At 39.1% G+C, this 20,999-nt stretch overlaps 6 protein-coding genes across 7 annotated transcripts; 2 read left to right on the forward strand and 4 right to left on the reverse strand.

Moving 5' to 3' along the window:
- Positions 1–406: 406 nt before the first annotated feature.
- On the forward strand, positions 407–4,236 carry LOC111787739. Its single transcript, XM_023667778.1, has 4 exons — positions 407–529; positions 1,592–1,686; positions 2,107–2,375; positions 3,139–4,236. Exons 1-4 carry the CDS (start codon positions 500–502, stop codon positions 3,942–3,944), a joined length of 1,200 nt encoding a protein of 399 aa, XP_023523546.1. The 5' UTR covers positions 407–499; the 3' UTR covers positions 3,945–4,236.
- Positions 4,237–4,495: 259 nt separating this feature from the next.
- LOC111787740 (porphobilinogen deaminase, chloroplastic-like) lies at positions 4,496–8,681 on the reverse strand. The gene is made up of 5 exons (XM_023667779.1): positions 8,341–8,681; positions 6,242–6,647; positions 5,392–5,598; positions 4,971–5,148; positions 4,496–4,862 (listed from the first exon to the last, which is right to left on the reverse strand). Exons 1-5 carry the CDS (start codon positions 8,616–8,618, stop codon positions 4,750–4,752), a joined length of 1,182 nt encoding a protein of 393 aa, XP_023523547.1. The 5' UTR covers positions 8,619–8,681; the 3' UTR covers positions 4,496–4,749.
- Positions 8,682–8,979: 298 nt separating this feature from the next.
- On the reverse strand, positions 8,980–10,166 carry LOC111787741 (acyl-CoA--sterol O-acyltransferase 1-like). Its single transcript, XM_023667780.1, has one exon. The coding sequence runs from the start codon at positions 10,061–10,063 to the stop codon at positions 8,996–8,998; it is 1,068 nt and encodes a 355-aa protein (XP_023523548.1). The 5' UTR covers positions 10,064–10,166; the 3' UTR covers positions 8,980–8,995.
- Positions 10,167–12,004: 1,838 nt separating this feature from the next.
- On the reverse strand, positions 12,005–13,338 carry LOC111787742 (acyl-CoA--sterol O-acyltransferase 1-like). Its single transcript, XM_023667781.1, has 2 exons — positions 13,013–13,338; positions 12,005–12,930 (listed from the first exon to the last, which is right to left on the reverse strand). Exons 1-2 carry the CDS (start codon positions 13,284–13,286, stop codon positions 12,095–12,097), a joined length of 1,110 nt encoding a protein of 369 aa, XP_023523549.1. The 5' UTR covers positions 13,287–13,338; the 3' UTR covers positions 12,005–12,094.
- A 778-nt stretch (positions 13,339–14,116) lies between these two features.
- On the reverse strand, positions 14,117–15,414 carry LOC111787743 (acyl-CoA--sterol O-acyltransferase 1-like). Its single transcript, XM_023667782.1, is given in 2 exon segments — positions 14,117–14,319; positions 14,322–15,414. Coding segments are annotated over 2 exon segments (1,074 nt in total). The 5' UTR covers positions 15,328–15,414; the 3' UTR covers positions 14,117–14,251.
- Positions 15,415–16,646: 1,232 nt separating this feature from the next.
- LOC111787744 (serine/threonine-protein kinase-like protein At3g51990) lies at positions 16,647–19,790 on the forward strand. Of its 2 annotated transcripts, none has more exons than XM_023667784.1 (2): positions 16,647–18,381; positions 19,772–19,790. In XM_023667784.1, the coding sequence occupies exon 1, from the start codon at positions 16,923–16,925 to the stop codon at positions 18,264–18,266; it is 1,344 nt and encodes a 447-aa protein (XP_023523552.1). In that variant the 5' UTR covers positions 16,647–16,922; the 3' UTR covers positions 18,267–18,381; positions 19,772–19,790. The 2 variants fall into 2 exon arrangements, with proteins under 2 accessions (XP_023523552.1, XP_023523551.1); XM_023667783.1 differs by lacking the exon at positions 19,772–19,790 and adding an exon at positions 18,943–19,203.
- Positions 19,791–20,999: the final 1,209 nt, after the last annotated feature.

Raw genomic sequence — 20,999 nt, forward strand, 5'->3', positions numbered from 1 at the left:
GATAATTATTAAATATAATATAAGAAGAGTAAGAAAAATCGACGGGATTGCTTCCTAATATGTATTACGGCACATGATGAACCCAACATTTTTCTGCGATATGGTCACGTTCCGAAAGGACTTCCAAGAGTCAGACTATCCCATAGACGAACACGAGTTCTTGGAACTTAAAATTGCTCCAAACAAATCATGTTTAATTTTGGGGTTTCTGTAATTGAACGACCGAGAAGGAAACTACACCTTATTCGAGGGCAAAATCGTAATTTAACTCGTAAGTCAAAGTCAAACGGTTCAAATAAAATANTTTTTTTTTTTTTTTTTTTTTTTTTTTTTGCAAATTGAAAACCAAAATTACCCCTAATTTAACCATATATATTCGTCCGAGTTTCCACTCTGGGTTCCCGGTTCTAAAATTACTAGTCTCCGCTACACTAGCTTCTTGTTCGCGGGAGCTAATCTGCATCACTTCAATCCTCAACCACGCAGTTCGATTCCTTCAATGGCGTTTCTGTTTCAGAAATTTCAAGAGGTACTGTTCTTGATTACTGTTCTTGATTTTCCCGTCAAAGCGCTGGAAAATGATGAGAAATGGAAGGAGATAGATTGAGATATTGTAGGTTAATATTTGAGTCTTACAAGATTTTCATTACTGAATTTAAGGAAAATTTGTTAGTCTGTGGCGTTCTGTGAATTTAGGTACTGATCCATCTCAAGAAATTATTAGTTTCTCGGTTTGTGGCTAGATTTCTGCTTTTGCGCTTTCGATGTCAGTCTGTCTGTCTGAATTCGGTTAAGTGATAGACAATCTTGTATTCAGAGTATGTTTGTATCATCAATCCGCGGTATTTATGGTTGTTTAACTCTGCATCAACCAAACAAGGAGATTACAGGTGTTAGACGAACACGACTCTCCACAATGGTATGATATTGTCCACTTTGAGCATAAGCTTTCATGGCTTTGTTTTGGGCTTCTCCAAAAGGCTTCACACCAATGGAGTTAGTATTCCTCGCTTATAAACCCATGATAATTCTCTAAATTAGCCGATGTGGGGCTTTCATCATCCAACAACAGGTTCGAAATAATGATACTAGTTATAAGAGTGAAGAAAAAACGTCCTAGTGAATTAAGTGAAAAGAAATTGAGGGTTTCGTGGGACCTGACAATTAAACTAGTTCAGTTCCAGATTGATAAGAAACTTCTCGGCCTTGTGGTTTATAAACACCGGCGCCTCCATACTTTACAAGAAGGATTCTTAGGAGTTATTTGTTTCTAAACAACGTGGTAGTTCTCCTCGTTGATCCTTTGACTCTCTTTGTTCCTGTTCTTATTTCTTTTATTTCTCTTCCAATGTGGATATATTTGTTTAGAAACTGATCTTCTTTATCATTTAAGATGCTTACATGTAAGGAAATGGTGTATTATTGCATCTTTTGTGTGGTTTCAAGAACTAAATAGAGGTGATGATGTGGTGTCTGAAACTTTTATTACCAATGTCCTTCCCATTACAGTCTAAAATAAATACCACAATATGTCCGTCTGTTTTTTTTCTTTTTCCACTGATGTTTATTATATGTACACTTGCAAATCTAGGCCGTGAAGGTTATTGCAAAAAATCCAATGTTTGCAAGGGATCCAAGGCACATGCAGTTTGAAACAGATATGAACCGCTTGTTCCTTTTCACCAGGTCATTTTAACTTTTCTATTACATCATGTGGTTCCAAAATTCAGTTCAATCTCTATACAAACTTTTGTGTAGTCTCCAAAATATTTGTTTCCTATTTCATAAAAAGAACTTCTTGATTTTATGTCTGTTGCTAAATTGAATTTATTTTATTGTGATGACATCAATTTACTTAGTTTATCCATCAATCAATCGCCCTTATTCTATCAATATGGCTTCCTATCCTTGCGTTCCATAATTGGGGTCCTCATGAAGGTTGCTCAGTTTGGTATAAACCCTTTTCATCTCTCTTCTCAGCGGGAAAGGAAATAGATGAATTTTTTTTTGGGATGTGATCACTTGTTAGAAACCTTTACTTTTGGCAAGTTCATATTAATTTATATGCTTTGGTAGAACTCATCTCATAAAATTTTGAAATTCCAGCTACAACCGTTTGGGGAGGGATGCTGCAGAGGCTGATGCAGATGAGATAATCGACATGGCCAGTAAAGCTCCTTTTGCTGATCAACAAAAGCAAGTGCAAGAGAACATCCATTCACAGGTTGAAAGCTTTTGTAAGCATATGGATGAAATTCTTCTTCCAGATACAAGGACGAGCCCTGCAGAATCACCCAAACAGTCCAATGGTGCCGTTAGAAAAAGTGGTCTTAGTTTTGCTGTTGGCAAACATAGTTCGCCGACTAACATTACTGGTTAGATTCTCTTGCTCTAACCAATTTCTAGAGCGTTTGGTAATCAATTTATTTTTTGTTTTCTATTTTTGAACATTAGCCTGTTTTCTCACATCTCTCTAGTAAGTTTTTCACTTTTCATAAAAATACATTTTGAATTCAGAGTCAAATTTAAAAAAAACAAAGTCAAGTATTTAAAACTATGTTTTTTATTTTTCAAAGTTTGACTTGGATTTTGCTACTCTTAATTTAAAAAGTAGCAAACCAAAAATAAAATGGTTATCAAACTGGCCTTTTTCCCTAGTGCTGCTAAAGTAGTTGAATTTCCCAGATATAGACAAGATCTTTTTCGAAGTTTGTTTTCCCCCAAAAACTTGGTTGATCTTTTCAGCGTCAATCCATGTAAATGATATATAAGTTGCTGGCTTCACAGTTTGAATTGTGCATAGTGCTGATGAAGTTAATTAGTTGTCATTATGTCATTTTAAATTGTGCATATTCCACCCCATGCTCCAATAACCCAAGCTGGATGATTTGCGGCCCTCTTTGTTTGTGAGCTAGGAAATTCGGTTAGTACCTAGGACATATTCCTTCACTCACACTGTAACAGACTGCTCATGCGAATAAACAAATAGAAGGCAAGATAGTTTTTCTAAAACAGTTTTAAAACTAATTACCAACAGCGCTTATAAATTTCTTCTTTTGGTAACTAAAGCTTTTGTTCTTGCATCTGCTCCTTTCACCTATGTGATGACTACTGGTTACTGATGTATTCACAGCACAGATATCCCAAAGACGAGGCCATTGAATCGTTCTGAACTTTCACAGAAATTAAAGGATGGAATTGGCTACACTCTTGATATCAGGCCATCTCAAATCCCTCATAAGGATGCTGGACAAGGTCTTTTTCTAGATGGTGAAGCCAATGTCGGATCTGTTATAGCAATATACCCAGGCGTTATATATTCCCCTGCTCATTATCAGTACATTCCTGGATATCCAAGAGTTGATGCTCAGAACCCTTATCTGATCACAAGGTACGACAGTACTGTAATCAATGCCCAACCCTGGGGTTTGGGTGCCGATACCCGCGAAGTATGGGATGGCTTAACTGTTCCTGTAAGTAATCCGACCAAACAAGGCGATGAGAAATCAGATCGTCTTTGGAAAATGCTGAGCAAGCCATTAGAAGCCAAACGAGTTTTGCATGGTGGTGATGCTATAGAGCGTAGAAATCCTCTAGCTTTTGCTCATTACGCCAACCACCCAGCTAAGGATATGGCTCCAAATGTCATGCTTTGCCCTTATGATTTCCCCATGACAGAAAAGGACATGAGAGTTTATATTCCAAATGTACTGTTTGCAAACGAAGAAGTGAACATGAAGAGGCTAGGTAGCTTTTGGTTCAAATCCGGACGTTCTAGAATCAACGGATCAGATACTCCCATCTTGAAGACAATTGTTCTGGTAGCGACTCGGGCGCTTTGCGATGAAGAAGTGCTCTTAAATTACAGATTAAGCAACTCCAAGCGTCGACCTTCATGGTATACTCCTGTTGATGAAGAGGAAGATAGGAGGAGATGGAGTTGAATCCTCTCGTCAAAGGTTGATGCCATTGTTCTAATTTTGTTTGCGTTCAAATTTTTTCTCCTCAAACTGTAGTGAGTTTGCATGCTACAATGTTAACTTATGATGCCTTTAAATGATGTACGAGAATAAAGCTGACTGAGAGTATACTTAAAGTGTTGGAAGCTTTGTGTCACTGTCATGCTTGTCCAAAGCGTGTTGCTTATGGCTGCATGGTGGATGTCCCGTCTTGCTTGTCTATGACATGTCCATAGTTGCATGCCTGTTCTAAAATCCCTTTTACATGCTTGGTCAATACGAGGGTGTATGACGTTTCAACAAAACCACTGACAGGGTTAAAATGAGATATGACTAGTTTTCACTTTTGTTTTCAAATATATTTTATCGAACACATTTTCTGAACCTTTTCTTGCAACGTGACACGAGGTCTAGATACATCGATGTTGTCTGTGACATTCGAATTTCTCATAGTTGACTTGTTTGCTTGGTTAGAATAAGTACCAAACAATTGCTATCCCGAATTTCCATGTTTTTCAATTGAACATTAGAAAGGCTAACACTCTTTAAACTTGGATCTTATTACAGAGAAGGGGGGAAATTGTATTCATATTTGGGGCACCCAAAATAATCTAAATGATTTCTGTTCAAATTTACACAACCAATTAAGAAAACAAAGGAGTGGAAACAAAATCATCGTTAAAAGTACAACAAGCTTCATCTCAAAGGATGAATGAATATAAACTCCTACTCACTTGAAGATTTGGATACGAAGCCTTGATCTTTTATCCTACATTCTAAGTTAAACTAACTAGCTATCAAAAAAACCGGGACCCGCTCGAGAAAGTAGCTCCTTGCCAGCATCCTTTCCCATTGCAATCATATCGTCGATGGCATATGGACCTCGTCGAGAAGTTTCAAGAACTGAAATGGACATAGTGGTAAAGATTAAAAGATGAAGATATTCAATGTTCTAGCAATGGAGACAATGCTAACGAGAACTGAGCGTAAAAGTTCAGATGTTTTTTGCACCTCGGGTTCCGTCTGGGGAAGCCACCAACCCTTTAAATATACAATTGCCATCTTCGTCTCTCGAAGCATATCCCGCAATCGGAGTTCGGCAAGAGCCATCGAGAGTCTCGAGAAATGCTCTCTCACAAACAACAGCCAGTCTTGTTTCCTCATGGTTCAATGAGGCTAAGTAATTGGCCTGCAAATGAGAAACCAAACAGGAAATGACTAAGTTAACGTCAAAGTTCAAGTTCTTTTCAGACATTGAGCATTTTTCAAGAGAAAAACTCGAGCAATGAACTTTAATGGTATAGGGACATAACGACATAACGAGTCATCTATTCGAGTCGAACAGACAGTCTTCTCAACTAGAAGTAGATAAAATGCCATTTGTCAAACGAACATGAGCGAATATTGATTTCCATAGCCAATGAAAACGTACCATTTTGTCGTCGTCACTTCGACAGGCAATCCCAATTGCTCCCTGAGCAACAGCTGGAAGCATTTCGTCAATTGAAAGGATTGAAGTAACGGTTTCTGTCATATTTAAACGTCGAAGTCCAGCTAGAGCCAATAGTGTTGCTTGGACCACTCCTTCATTCAGCTTTCTCAACCTTGTTTGGACATTGCCCCGAAAATTCTCGAGCACCTGCCAGATGACACCAACCAACAAAGGAAAAAAACGAGAGCGAGAGAGTATCAGAATCGATCTACAATATCGAACATTTAAGATCCTTTAACATCCTTGAAGTCAGAGTCGTAAATGGTTCCACCAATACAGGAATGCAATGCAACATTTAAGGAATCTTCAAAGTGTCGTATAAGAAAGCAATCAATGATAGTGAAACACGACGTGTCGTATGCCAATTGAGGACACTAAGCCCCAAGGGGGGTGGATTGTGAGATCCCACATTGATTGGAGAGAGGAACGAGTGCCAGCAAGGACACAGGCCCCAAAGGGGAGTGGATTTTGAGATCCCACATCAATTGGAGAGGGGAACGAGTATCAGCGAGAACGCTAGGCCCTGAAGGAGGGTGGATTGTGAGATCCCACCTCGGTTGGAGAGGAGAACAAAACATTCTTTATAAGGGTGTGGAGACCTCTCCTTAGCAGACGCGTTTTAAAAACCTTAAGGAGAAACTCGAAAGGAAAAGCCCAAAAAGGACAATATTTTCTAGTGGTGGGCTCGGACCATTACACAACTTCACTCATTATATGCTTAGATCAATAACTTATCAACTCTCGTAAGTGATGTTAGACATTTCTCGATTAAGCAACGCAACATACTTACATTGAGGGATGGATATCTATTCAGAAGCTGAGACTTTCTTCTCAGTGAAGCTGTACCAATGACACTTCCAGCTGGAAGCTCAGCGAGTGACCCGACACTTAAAGAAATGAATGCATCACGGACATCTTCCCTTGGTAGATTACATGGGAGGATCGTTTTTTCGGGTAAGTAAGTCGGTACATCTTTCATCGAATGAACAGCAATGTCTATGTCACCATTAATAAGTGCATCATCGATCTCTTTAGTAAATAGTCCTTTCCCACCAATGTCTGCAAGTGGCTGAGAGAGTATTTTGTCACCAGTTGTTTTGATTATAACAATCTGAATGGCACCATCTTCGGCTAGCTCGGGATGGATAGCCATGAGTTTTTCTCTCGTCTCGTGAGCCTGGGCAAGTGCTAATGGGCTGTCCTACACACAGAAAAATACATATGACACACCAGAAGATAAAGCAAGCCAGCACAAGATTTAGATCAAACAAGCATATAACCAGCTAGAGAATGAAGTAGATTATGTTTATAAGCGTGTAGTGTAACCGCCCAAGTCCACCGCTAGCAAATATTGTCATCTTTGGGCTTTCTTTCCGGGCTTCCCCTCAAGGTTTTTTAATCCGCATATGCTAGGGAGAGGTTTTCAGACCCTTATAAAGAATGTTTCGTTCTCCTCCCCAACCGATATGGGATCTCACAATCCACCCCCCTTTCGGGCCCAGCGTCCTCACTAGCACTCGTTCCCTTCTCCAATCGATGTGGGAGCCCTCAATCCACCCCCCTTCCAGGCCCAGCGTCCTTACTGGCACACCGCCTCATGTCCACCCCCCTTCAGGGTTCAGCCTCCTCGCATGCACATTGCCCGGTGTCTGGCTTTGATACCATTTGTAACAGCCCAAGTCCACTGTTAGCAGATATTGTCCTTTTTGGGCTTTCCCTTCCGGACTTCCCTTTAAGATTTTAAAATGTGTCTGTTAGGAAGAGGTTTCCACACCCTTATAAAGAATGCTTCGTTCTCCTCCCCAATTGATGTGGGATCTCACATGTAGTTCGAGGTTTCGATGAGAAAATTACAAGCACCTTAGTTCCTACCAGCAAAAACATGCTCTTCTAATAAAGATCTCATTCAACTCTAACAGCAGCAGATTGGATCCTAACAATTATCTTAAAAGTAAAACAACACCACTGCCCTGATTTGATTGATGACATGAGAAACATGATGAATAGTTTTTCTGAGAATCAATTCAAAAGTCGAGCAAATAAAAGGCGAGCACGGAGGTTCTCCGTTATGAGGCATCTTCTTTTCTTTTAATAGGTTCATTGTCCACCCTTTTAGTGTTCTTGATAATCTAATTTACTATAACAGCCTAAGCCCAAGTCCACCGCTAGTAGATATTGTCCTCTTTGGGATTTCCCTTTCGAGCTTCCCCTCAAGATTCTCAAAGTTTTAAAACGCGTATGCTAGGGAGAGGATTCCACACTCTTATAAAGAACGTTTCGTTCTTCTCCCCAACTGTCGAGGGATCTTACAATCCACCTCCTTCAAGGCCCAGGGTTGGCTTGGGCTGTTACATTTACAACCACAAAAAGAACACAATTTCCATTCTCGATAAGCAAACAAATTATAAGGACGTACGAAAAATAATCCCACAAAGGAATCCTCGTTGACCTACAAGAACGTTCTCCAATCCAAAAGCACAAGACCAGACAGATAGTTACAAAAGGTTCGAGTAACAAACGCCTATAGAAACGTATTAAATCTCACCAGCCCTCACACCTCCTATAAGGAGCTCTCCTTCACTCCTCCCCGTAAAGAGGCAGCAAGAAAAGTACTTCTTCAGTTGAATAAGAGTAACACATGCAAGTCTAGACAGCACCAGAATAGTTGATTTAAGTGCAAACATGATAACTATACTGAAAATTTTCACAATTCTACAAGATATCAAAAACAAATCACAGTTGAAACTTGAACTGATCCAAGCCATCCAACCATCAATTCAATGCCACATGAAAGCCGCACACTATCAAATTCAAATCAGACGCAGACTCAAAATTAGAAACTAAAGACATCCCAGAAACATCAAACCAAAAGCAAATCCAAAAAATCACCTTCCCCTGGTGCCAATTCTGACGAGAGCGACCTTGGTCTTCTCTGCCTGCTGCTCCACGGCAACAGAGGCTCTTATGAGCCCAAACCCATGAAATTTCTTAGCTCCAGTAGAGAAAGCAGGAGGTTTAAGGGAAAGAGAAGAGAACCCATGACGGGAAAGGGAGCCAAGATTGCAGGGACGAGCCATTGGATAATGGCTTATAGAAGGGGAAGAAAAAACACCCATTTCAGAGAGGGGGAGAGGGAGATGAGAGGAAATAGGGAAATGGGTTAGCATAGAAGAGATCGTTTTCGATGACCCAGATGGGCAAATGTCTGCGCTCGCGTTGGCGGATAGGATTCTCATCCATTTCGATCTTGATTTGCTTTAGAATTATAAAACCCAAAAATTCAAAAGCGGTTTTTTCCAGTCCGGTTCAGGGACGGTTTGACCGGTTCATGCCTACATATGATTTAAATAAATTAATTAAAAGCTTAAGATAAAATTAGATTAATTTCTCGAACTAATGTTTAGATTAATTCTTTTTAAATAGTGTTTATATATATTTTTTAATATTTATAAAAATAAAAGATTAAATATTACACATTTTGTAACAAGTACAATTTAATCCAATTATTTATTTATTTATTTATTTCCTTGAAATGTAAAAACAATTATTTAACTTGAAATGAGATGAGTTTGACGGATGTGATCAACTCGGCCGCCACATTCTTAACAAACGCGCCCATAGCCGCGTGCTCTTCAAACATTCTAACGTCCGGTTTAAACCTGAAAAACTGCGGGAAAAAAAGCCAAAAACTCGTCACCATCACGAACCCGATCGTCAGCGGCACCGTCACAAATCGCGGCGGCCGGAATCTCTCGCCGACTGCATTCTTCACCGCCATCTCCACCGCCAAGAAAAATCCATGTACCAGAAAGAAACTAGTTACTTCCCAAGTCGGCGCCAGTCTCCCCAGGTAGAAGTATATCAGTTCGTGCATCAGACCGGAGACGGCGAACGTCGCCGTCGTCGCCATTATCGCCGCCGGTTTCCTCCCGACGATGGCCGCGGCGAAATTCCGGCATGGATCGTAGACGGAGAGGCGGAGGATTCTGGAGACCATTAAATTCCATCGCCGACCCCAAAAGTCCTGTAACGAAGAAGATAAATAGGGCTCGTCGAAACAGGGCAATAACTCGACTCCGAGCGTTGCCTTGGCAACGGCGGCGGCTCCGCCGAGGACAATTTCAAGGAGGAGGTAAATTACGAAGCAGAAAACGATTAGGGTTCCGTTTGGATGGAAGTAATTCTTGCAATAGATTGCTGCGATGGAGAGACTTAGGAAGAACAATTTTGACGATAAGCTCAGAGGAAGAACCGAATTGGTATCGGGTCGGGTCGAAGCCGGGTCGTGATCGTAGATGTCGATCGGCAGAGAACCGACAAGGAGGAAGCGGCGGAGGGAGGAGGAAGCGGCGGCGGAGCAGAGAGGACCTTTGCCGAATGCGAAGAGGAGAAGCTTGAAACTAGCAAGCCAGCCGATGAAGAAGCCGATGGCGCCCTGAAGATGTAGGGTTTGAAATTGCAGAGGAATGTAGAGGAAGAGGAGGAAGAAAGGGAGGATTAAGAGGAATTTGAGGAATCCATTGGGGATTGAGTTTTTAATTGAGTAACAGAAACAGAGCGACGATGAAACCTGAAGCAGAGTTTGAAGGAAGATCAGAATCTCAGCCGCCATTAATGGAGAATCCGAGAAGCTTGAGATCGAAAAAGACTTCAAAAATGGTGCCCTCTTCTTCTTCTTCTTCTTCTTCCTCCGATGCACTCCCCTTTTAATATGAACGGAGATCTGTTTTTATGTGTCTATGACGCAATGCTTCTTAATAATTTTTTTATTATGCTTTAAAACACCACGTTCATTTCCGGGACGAGAGTCAACTTTAGTGATCCGATGTGTGTCGTAGTTCATTAACCTTTTGAGGTATACACGTTCCGAATAAGTTCAACAGGGTTTAGTGAGATCGAGGTAGTAGTAAGAAACGTAACGAGTTTAGTTCATCAATTGTAGGGCGATAATTAAATCATTTGATTTTTTAACCCCTCGTTGTTGCACCTGAATAGTACGAAGATCCTCGTTCCTCGACCCTTGATCAAATAAACGTCTCAATGACCAACAATCGAAAATGAGCCTTACGATGAGATGCGGACATTACCTCTTGTCCGTCCTTGTGTAAAGTTAGGAGAACATCCCAGTGATTGCCTCAGCGGACGTAAACACACTCACAAAGTGTACAATATCGATAAAGTAACATGTACGATGAAAAATATTTATCGACACTAATAATTTTATTTATTTATCCATCAAATTAAGCAATGCAAGGATTTTGGTTCTAAAATAGTTGGTGTAAAATTAATTCTGTTTTTTAAATTTAAATATTTCTTTAATAGATGAATGATTAATTCTTCTGAAAAATAAAATATATTTTATTTTTATAATATACTTATTCTTTTGCATGATTATTAAAAAAAAAATGGTTAAATATTAAAAAAAAACACACTCATTAAATAATATTAAAAGATAATAAATCCAAAAGTTGTATTCCAGCTCTACTTGACTTTTGACTTTCTTTTATTTGTAGAGGTTGCACACAATTATTTTTTTTTCAATAATTTTTTTTTTGGTCTCAAATGACAGGCTACCGATTTTGTAAGTTTCCAAATATTTATTTGAATAAAAAATTATTTTTCAACTATTTTATATTTTAATTTTAGCACTAACATTGTTATTATTATTATTATTATTGATTAATTGATTAACTCCTTCTAGAAGGTGAGACGATGCATATAATAGCTTAAGCCCATTCTCAGTAAATATTATTATTTTTGAGTTTTTTCTTTTGAAGGGAATTTTCTGTCAAAATTTTTAAACACGTATGTTAGAGAGAGATTTTCACACTTTTATAAAGAATGCTTCGTTTTCCTCTCCAACGTATGTAGTGTTGGATGATGGAAGTCACACATCGGCTAATTTAGGGAATGATCATGGGTTTATAAGTGGGAAATACTAACTCCATTGAAATGAGGCCTTTTGGGGAAGCCCAAAGCAAAGCCATGAGAGCTTATGCTCAAAGTGGACAATATCATACCATTGTCGAGAGTCGTGTTCGTCTAACATGTAGGATCTCATAATAGGAGGTTGAGCCTCGAAAGGGGTAGACACACGAAGCAGTATGCTAACCAAGGGTTCGTCTAACATGTAGGATCTCATAATAGGAGGTTGAGCCTCGAAAGGGGTAGACACGAAGCAGTGTGCTAACCAATAGGATCTCATAATAGGAGGTTGAGCCTCGAAAGGGGTAGACACTCATAATAGGAGATTGAGCCTCGAAAGGGGTAGACACACGAAGCAGTATGCTAACCAAGGGTGCTGGACCCTGAAGGGGTGGATGGGGGAATCCCACATCAAGGGAATGAGTGCCAACGAGGACGCTGATTCGGGAAGGGTGCTGGACCCTGAAGGGGTGGATGGGGGAATCCCACATCAAGGGAATGAGTGCCAATCCCACATCAAGGGAATGAGTGCCAACGAGGACACTGATTCGGGAAGAGAATGAAACATTATTTTATAAATATTAATTTCTTCTCCGATAATATTTTAATGGATAAGAAAACCAAAAAATAATAATAATAAAATACATAAATAAATACAAAGTGGGGCTCATGTTGGACAAACTTGTAATTTCACAATAAATATATATTTTAATTTCCCTCATTTGGAGGGAAAAAATGTAGTTGGAATAATATTATTCTTCAGAAACGCGCCAAATATCTCGTACTCCTTAACCACCCTGACGTCAGCCTTACACGTGTTGATGAACGGCGGAAAGAACAGCCAAAAGCACGTCCAGAAGAAGAATCCCACCGTCACGGGCACTGACACCGCGGCCGGTAGCGGCGGCATTTTCCACGCATCGATCCACAGCCTCTTCGCCACCATTTCCACCGCCAGACACCCACCGTGCAGGACGAAGAACGCCGCCACCTCCCACGTCGGTGGCGGCCACTGTCGCGACATGTAGAAGAACATCAACTCGTGCATCGCCGCCGACACCAGAAATGTCGCCGCCACTCCGGCGAGTGGGGCCCACCGGGGACCGATGAGTTTCGTTGCGGTAGAGACGGCAGGGCGGTATGCGACGGGACGGAGGATTCCGGTGACGGCGAGGTTCCACCGGCGTCCCCAGAAGTCTTGAAGGGAAGTGGAGAGGTAGGGATGGTGAAAGAGGGGGAGGAGCTCGATGGTACCGCCGTGGGAGACGGCGGCAGAGGCGGCGGCGAAGCTGAGGTCGAGGATGAAGTAGATGTGGAAACAGAGGAGGAACCAGACGAGCTTCTGAGGGAGAATGTGGGTGTAATCATAGGCCTTGACTAGCGCCGCCACAAGCAAGATCTTGACGGCGTAGTTAAATGGCGATTCGCGGTGGTTCTGGTTGGATTTTGGATCAATTACGGTGGCTGCTCCACCGTTGCCGGCTGGTTCTGAGCTTTTTTGAGGCGGGATTTGCTTAATTTTGATGGGGAAGGAAGCCACTGCGCAGAATTCAGCTGTCGGAAAGAGTAGAATTTCTTGAGTTTGGTGGGGATTTAATAAACAGAATTAAGAAGATGAAGAAATGATTAAACATACCAATAGACATCCCGGTGGTGGCCAGAGGGCCTTGACCGGCGGCGAAGAGGAGGAGCTTGAAATTGGCGAGCCAAGCAACGAAAAACGCGGTGAGACCGCCGAGATGGAGGGAGTGGAGATTGAGGGGAAGGTAGAGGAAGATGCAAATGACAGGGAAAATGAAGAGAAATCTTGTAAATCCCTCTCCGATTTTGTTGCCAACGCCGTAGCAATACCCCAAACAGATCCATATTGAAATCCACACTTTCAACAACTTCCCAATCTCATCCTCCATTCTTTCGCCGGAGCTTCGCCTGCCGATGACCGATTGTTTTTTCTTCTCAATTCCTTTCTATCCTGTAATATTTATTTTCAGTGACTCAATTATAAATTTTTTGAAATTATGCTTATTTGTGAATAAAAACCAACCAGACATCAAACAAATTAATTTGTAATGTACTTATGATGTTGGACACGACTAGTCTAGTCGTGTATTTTATTTAATTGAAATAATAAATAATGAGAAAATAATATAATATTGTTTAGTGCTGAAAAAGTAGGTGCCTTAATATATGATTACCCGCCCACGTAGGTAATTGTAAATAATATTTTAAGGGTTTAATCAAATGTTTAATACACTAAATCAAATTGAATATACCAAAAACATTAAATAATATGATTACAAAGATCTTTAATTAATTAATTACTCTCACAACGCTATAGTTTTAATTTTAAAATAAATAAAATCATTTCGAATAATATATAAAATAAGAGATTAATATATATTTTAAAGAAAGGTTCTATTCTCCGAATTTACAAATAAAGAGATCATTAATAGACCACGATTTATTTCATTTAAAAACATGTCGGACACATAATATGAGAAAATTTTAATTAATTAAGGTATCTTAGGTGCTAATTTTTTATAGTTAATAATTAAATGATCACGATAAAAGCAATTACTCTTTGTAATTTAATTTTTATATTATTTTGTTTAATAATTTGTTTTTGGAATAGCTTTTGATAGAAAAAATACTTTTAAAAATATAAAAAATTAATAATTTAAAAATATAATTAAAAAAATATATATTAATGGACTGATCTGTAATTTAAAAATAAAGGGCGTGGAATTTAGGTTTTTATTTATTTTATTTATAGAAAAAGGCATAACACGTGGAGCAGTAAATGTCGGCCCCTGTTTTGCAATTTTTTTATTACCACCTGCTACTGGCGGTGCCAGTGACATTTTTAAATTGTTATTTAGCAAAAAAAAAGATAATAATAAATCAACGGACCAATGAGAAAGCGACGTTCTTTACAAAAGTGACCAACGCGGCGTACTCTTCAAACGCCCTCACGTCCAACTGCAACCTCACGAACTGTGGAAAAAACAACCAAATCGCAGTCGGGAAGATGAAAGCCAGGGTCACCGGCACTGATACTGCCGGCGGCAGCCGCCACTTCTCCGGCAACGCCTTCTTCACCATGATCTCCACTGTCAAAGCAACGCCATGGATAACAAAGAACCAAGTACACTCCCAGTTGGGCCTCATTCGGCCCATATAGTAAAATATCAGTTCGTGCATCATCGCCGATACTATAAACGTCGCCATCACCGCCGGCAACGGTGCCCACTTACGCCCGATTACCTTAGCAGCGATCTTCACCGACGGCTTGTAAACTGTCGGCTGAAGAATGTTCGTTGCCATCAGATTCCACCGCCGCCCCCAAAAATCCTGAAGCGAAGTCGAGAAATACGGATCTTGAAACTGCGGCTCCAACTCGATTCCGAGAACGTTCCGGCCGAAAAACTGCGTAATAGCTAATATAATCTCCAGAAGAAAGTAAAGATGCCAACTATAAATGAACAGAACAACTTTCGGGTGAATAAACTCAGAGTAATCGTACAATTTCACCATCAGAGCAACGATTACGGCTTTAATCGAGTAGTTGAGGAACGATTTAGGTTTTAGGGTTGTATCGGATCGATTATTATTAGGGCACGATTTCTCGTTTTGGAGGATCTTGATCGGCAAGCAAGAGAGAGCGAGAAATCGGCGGAGAGGGAGCGGCTGTTCGGCGGAGAGAGGGCCATCGCCGGCAGCGAAGAGGAGGAGCTTGAAGTTGGCGAGCCAAGCGATGAAGAAGGAGGTAGAGCCGCCAAGGTGGATGGAGGTGAGTTGCAGAGGGAGGAGAAAGAAGAGGACGACGATGGGGGCGACGGCGAGGAACCTGCCGGCGCCAGGAGGGAGAAGTTTGCCGGTGGCGTGGCAGTAACAGAGAGAGATACAGACTGTTAACCAGACCTTGATGAAGTTCAGGATCTCTCCCTCCATTGTTTCTCTCTCTAAAAGCTCTGTTTCTCTCTCTAAAAGCTCTGTTTCTCTCTCTAAAAGCTCTGTTTCTCTCTCTAGAAATTGAAATGATATTGGAGGAGGAGGTTAACACGAGGCCCTATTATGCAATTTTATAGATTTAATTTCTTTTTTCTTTTTTTAATTTTCCACAAATAAACAATTAAAAATAATCCAACTATTACTGGTTATTATATAAACATATTTTATGTAATAATTATTTTACAATATTATATATGTTAATTAAAAAATATATATATTTTTTTTTTAAAATACAATTATTCATTTTTAAATCAAAATACGTTATAAGTAAATATAAGTAGTTTACAATTGCTAAATGAATCATTTTTTTTAAAACGAAAAAATAAAAATAAATAAATATTAAGGAAAACAACTAAGCTATGGGCTGCAAAAATTTGAAGCCCATTGCATATTTTGGACTGTCAAAAGCCCATAATTTCAACCGACCACCTTAAACTCATCTAATTTTATAAAATTATTTTGAGATTCAACAGTTCGTTCGAGGAGGGAATGAAGCATTCCTTGTAAGGGTGTGAAAATCTTTTCCTCCTCCCAGACGCGTTTTAAAAATTGTAAGGCTGACGACGAAACATAGCGGGTCAAAGTAGATAATATTTGTTAGTGGTGGGTTTGAATTGTTACAACTTTTCTTTTGTTGAACTCACAGACTGAGGTCAACTAAAGACGACATAACCAAAACTAGTTGGAGATATGTTTGGTGTGATACAGAGTCTTTGGTTAAAATGGGATAACACGATCTTTTTGAAGATCGGGACGAGTATTCTAATCTTTCTCATGTAATCTTGTACCATGAACTAACCTGAATCCTAATTTAACGGGTGTGAAGGGAAAATATTTAAAAAATAAAAAAAATAGAAAAGAAAAGAAAAGAAAATGAAATGTTCCTTAAGTGACTTGACTTCACTAGCTAATTGGTGATGTTTACATTCTAACTATTCTTCTTGTCCCCTTGATCCCTCCTATCATAATCAATAGATGCCTTCTTTAATAATCAATACACCCATTTCTTATTCTTTGAAGTAAAAAGAACAAATTTGAAGTTTGAAATATAGTAAAATTCCTATTCGAATCATAAGAACTTGAATATTTACTTGAGTTTTGTTCGTGCGGAATTGAGATTTTCACTAAAAAATTTATAAATTTGAAAAAAGAAAAAAAACCCAATGAATATAAGCATACATATTAATGGATAAAGTATAGATCAAATCAAATTTTTTATAATTAAGTTCAAAAGTTGGATGATTCTTCCTTTTTTCTGAAAGAAAAATTCCAAATTTTGAGTGGAAACGTGAGAATCAAATACAGTATATACGGAAATTAGTTGGATTTGATGGGTTTTGTTTTCTTCTTCATTAGACTACAATTTTCTGATTCAACGGCGGTTTTCATTCCATTTCTTCTCTTCTTTTCTCTCTTACATAACCATTTTCGTTTCCAATCCTCAGAGCTCAAAAATCCCAAAAACCCATCTCTTAAATGCCAAGGAGAAGCAGTTTGTTCTTGTTCAAAGCTCTGTGAATCGATAGATTGATTTGATGGGTTACCTTTCTTGCCGCGCGGAATCTGCGATTTCGACTTCGAATTCGTTAACCCCATCATCTTCGAGAAATTCGTCGCACAAATTAGAGAAGAAACCCATTAAGATCCAACAGTTTGATTACAGTGATCTTGAGGCTGCTACTAATGGCTTCTCCGATCAGAAGCTTTTGGGAAAAGGCAGCCATGGATATGTCTATAAAGCTGTTCTTGGTGGTCGTCTTGTTGCGGTGAAGAAGCCCTCTCGAGCTCAGGCGATTGCTCCTTCGATGGCTTCGTCAATGGCGTCTGAAATCACCAATGAAGTTGATAATGAGATCGAGATTTTGTCCAAAATTCAGAGCCCTAGATTGGTGAATTTGGTGGGTTTTACAAATGATTCCAAAGATAGGCTTCTTGTTGTTGAATTTATGTGTAATGGTACGCTTTATGATGTGATTCATTCAGGTTCCAGACCTCTTTATTGGGGTCGAAGGATTAGATTAGCTTTACAAACTGCTAAGGCCATTGAAACTCTTCATGCTTCAAACCCCCCTGTAATTCATAGAGATATCAAGTCTGCCAATGTGTTGATTGACAGGAATTACAGTGCTAGGTTGGGGGATTTCGGGTTGGCCATTCAGGGCTATGCCGATGATTATCGCCTCCGGTCGACGCCCCCTGCGGGCACCATGGGGTACCTTGATCCTTGTTATGTGACCCCTGATAATTTGAGTACTAAAACTGATGTGTTTAGCTTTGGGATTTTGTTGTTAGAGATTATTAGTGGAAGGAAGGCTATAGATGTTGGATATTCCCCTCCTTCCATTGTTGATTGGGCTGTTCCTCTTATTAAGAAAGGGAAGTTAATGGCCATTTATGATCCTAGAATTGCTCCTCCTAAAGACCCCATTGTTACAAAGCAATTGGCTGTGATTGCTGCTAAATGTGTGAGGTCTTGTAGAGAAAGGAGGCCTTCCATGAAAGATGTGGTTCTTTGGCTTACTGGGTTGAGTAAACTGGTTCCTCTTCATTCATGGAATGGCTTCAACAATCCATGTTTGATGGTGGAGACCGTGGGAAGGCCGGTGGAAACGAGGAGCTCGCAGTTGAATTTGAGAAGTCGTAGTGTTGAAGATGGGGATATGGATGCGCAAATGTCGTGGCGAGACATTAAGAACTCGAGGAGAGTATACTCTGACTTGGGGATCAGTAGTAACTTAATGGATCTCATGGCTTGTATTGACGAAGATTCTGGTTTTCGGGCTGAGGCTAACCATGTCAGGTCTCATTCGAGATTCTCGAACCGGTTCTTTAGTTCGAGATTCGTTAGCGGAAAGAATCATGAATTGGAAGCAAAGTGAAAGCTTCTGAGTTATGTTCTTGAAGATTCAAACGATCAACCTGTTCATGACACACACAGTTCAATTCAATAAACTATCTGACACTGCATCAGAGCTTGGCTGGCTGACTTGTGAGGTAAATTTTTGGCTGCTTGATTTTCTTTTGAGTTCTTAATCTAATGATCATCTCAAGCATGGTTGATTATATAGATCATGGGCACATTGCTGATGTTCCCTCTTATTTGTTGATTATGTTCTTGACTGATTGCTGATTGTTCATATGTTCTGGTAAATTGAGTCTTTATATTCATGATAAAGATTCTTTTCAATGAAGTCATTGAGTTTAAACTACGGTACTCGAGTTTCGAAACGATATGTGATGTAGTTGTCGTCTTGTGATCGATCGAGGTATGCTAAAACCAAAAACTTATCGCTACAAAACTTAAAGACTCTCCAAGAATAGAAACTACGAAACCTCGAAACCAAAAACATGAAATTACATACATTCTTAGTGAGTAACGAAAAGGGGTTTCAAATAAGAACTAATCTCGATACTCGAATAATCGCTAAAAAGCTGTGCAGGTCTTTACTTGCACGCAAGTGAGATAGCTTTCTTTGGATGAACGAACTCTTTGTCGAATCTTTCAGTGTTCTCCAATTCCATTGTTTTCCATTTGGAAAAGTGTGTATTTGGCAGTGGTATAGGGTGAATATGAAGGCAATGGAGCTGATTGCTTGGTCCAAAGGACACAGTTCTTTGAGGAGAATAAGGATCATCTCTTGTCCAAACACAAGAAAACATATAGAAACTGACAACCAGCTTCACCCAACTGTTGACTTGTAATGTCCTCTCTCTGTCTGTGCTTTGATTTTGATGATTTCATACCCACTTGTGAAGTTTCTTACTGACAAACATAGTCACATGCGAGATCTCGAAAGGAGAACGAAACATTCTTTACGAGGGTATGAAAATCTCTCCCTAGCAGACGGCGTTTTAAAACCTTAAAGGGAAGCCCAAAAGGGGAAACACAAAGAGGATAATATCTACTAGTGGTGGGTTTGGGATGCCCCACTTGTTTATTTTTTAAGCGCATTTAATAATGATTTCGTTTTTAGATTTGTTTAGATGATAGCCGTAGCTACAAGCAAGTTTATTCACGACCATTCCTTATCCTGCACCTATCTCATAAGGGTTTTGCTTTCTTGATTTGCTAGTTACTATACTCGTACTTCCTTTCTTGAAACTTCAATTAAGAGGGGGTTCGATAGTTGTTCTACCAATTACTTGAGGACTTAGACACTTACATCATGCATCATGCAAATTGTTACACATCTATAAAACACCTAATATTTGATCTCTAAGATTTTAAAACTTGTGACCTCAAAAGAAGAATAAGAAGAACATAAATCTTAACTAATGAATTATATTTGTGTGGGTAGTGTATACTATGTAGTTGTAGCCCGCTCATGTTATCTCGTAACATTTTCCCTCTTAAAACTCACCCCATTTCCATCCGTGATTAAAGGGGCTACTTTTGACTCGTGTCAAGAAAAGCTGCAAAATTTAAGGTATTGATATCCCAACATTTTCATATTGTCTAATAATGTGTTCGTATTTCTCTATAAAGCCTATAAAAAATGAGATAGGGATTCAACTTTTTGGCATCTTCTAGTTGTCTTATTAAAAAAAATCACAACCCCACCATTTTCCATTCGCCAAAATTGTCAAATTGAATCTTTTCGAAAGTTTCTTTTTCCTAAATCTTTGATTGATTCTTAAATAAAAAGTAATAAAGTTAGAGTTTTCAAGTACTATATTAGAAATCAACCAATCACTAAAGTTAGGGTGATAACGTTTAACTATTCAATTACGTTCGGTATAGATGGTGTTGTTTTCTCATTATAATGAAAATGGTCCGTTAATTTATTTTAATTTGAATCTCTTTTTAGAAAAAAAAACAAACCCTAGTTATAGCCAAACACTAAAAGACAATGGATAAATTTAAGAAAATGGAAAAAAAAACCCAAAGAAGTTGAAGAAATGTATAAAGGCTTTGGCTGTAAGGCATATTAGCCAAAAGCAAGAGTTTGAATATTCCCCTTCCACTTCTCAAGGCTTTGGCACCTAATTTGTGTTCAAAAGTGGTGCACATGCCTCTCCTCCTTTTGACTTTAGATCCAATAATTATCCCTTTTTTAATATCATTGGGATGTTTGACATCTTGTTTAATTACATATTAACAACAATAATTAACCTAACAACTACTTATAACTATGAAGAAGAGAAGAAGAGAAGAGAGAGCTACATTTACAAGTAAAGCATTCGATTGAGATAATATAACAAGATTTATAAATTTACCGGTTACCTCATAATGCTGCTAAGAACGAGAACAAGAGAACATTTATAACAATGAAAGAAAAGGTTGTCAATACGAACATAGTTCAATTGATTAGATGTCAAAGTTTTGAATTATTCACTCCCTGAAACTTAATAAAAAGAAAAAAAACGAGGCGTGCGCCCTATAAAGAACTTTCATCTCTTTCATATTGTTCTCATTGATTCATTGTAGTTTCCAAACCGTATTGTCCACAAAACAGTGCACCCACTTCAGACAAGGCACCAACTTAAACTTATATTAGATATTAGGCTGTTTCTGATTCATTTATTCAATGGAAGACATGAGCTATCATCGTTTCTAGAAAACCAGGTTTAAGAAAATTAGGATATGTCAATGGAAGGTACAATGAAAGTAG

The sequence above is a fragment of the Cucurbita pepo genome, chromosome LG02 (genome assembly GCF_002806865.2).
Source record: "Cucurbita pepo subsp. pepo cultivar mu-cu-16 chromosome LG02, ASM280686v2, whole genome shotgun sequence".
Taxonomy (NCBI): Eukaryota; Viridiplantae; Streptophyta; class Magnoliopsida; order Cucurbitales; family Cucurbitaceae; genus Cucurbita; species Cucurbita pepo.

What these genes read in the sequence shown, in the direction of transcription:
- LOC111787740 (XM_023667779.1), bottom strand. Translation starts at nt 8,618, where the DNA reads ATGCTAACCCATTTCCCTATTTCCTCTCATCTCCCTCTCCCCCTCTCT. An exon ending in ATAGATATCCATCCCTCAAT is followed by an intron (nt 5,599 to 6,241) that starts GTAAGTATGTTG and finishes GTCATCTGGCAG; the next exon opens with GTGCTCGAGAATTTTCGGGG. An exon ending in TTCCCCAGACGGAACCCGAG is followed by an intron (nt 4,863 to 4,970) that starts GTGCAAAAAACA and finishes TGTCCATTTCAG; the next exon opens with TTCTTGAAACTTCTCGACGA.
- LOC111787744 (XM_023667784.1), top strand. Translation starts at nt 16,923, where the DNA reads ATGGGTTACCTTTCTTGCCGCGCGGAATCTGCGATTTCGACTTCGAAT.
- LOC111787742 (XM_023667781.1), bottom strand. Translation starts at nt 13,286, where the DNA reads ATGGAGGATGAGATTGGGAAGTTGTTGAAAGTGTGGATTTCAATATGG. An exon ending in CACCACCGGGATGTCTATTG is followed by an intron (nt 12,931 to 13,012) that starts GTATGTTTAATC and finishes TCTTTCCGACAG; the next exon opens with CTGAATTCTGCGCAGTGGCT.
- LOC111787739 (XM_023667778.1), top strand. Translation starts at nt 500, where the DNA reads ATGGCGTTTCTGTTTCAGAAATTTCAAGAG. An exon ending in TGTTTCAGAAATTTCAAGAG is followed by an intron (nt 530 to 1,591) that starts GTACTGTTCTTG and finishes TTGCAAATCTAG; the next exon opens with GCCGTGAAGGTTATTGCAAA. An exon ending in TTCGCCGACTAACATTACTG is followed by an intron (nt 2,376 to 3,138) that starts GTTAGATTCTCT and finishes TTCACAGCACAG; the next exon opens with ATATCCCAAAGACGAGGCCA.
- LOC111787741 (XM_023667780.1), bottom strand. Translation starts at nt 10,063, where the DNA reads ATGGCGGCTGAGATTCTGATCTTCCTTCAAACTCTGCTTCAGGTTTCA.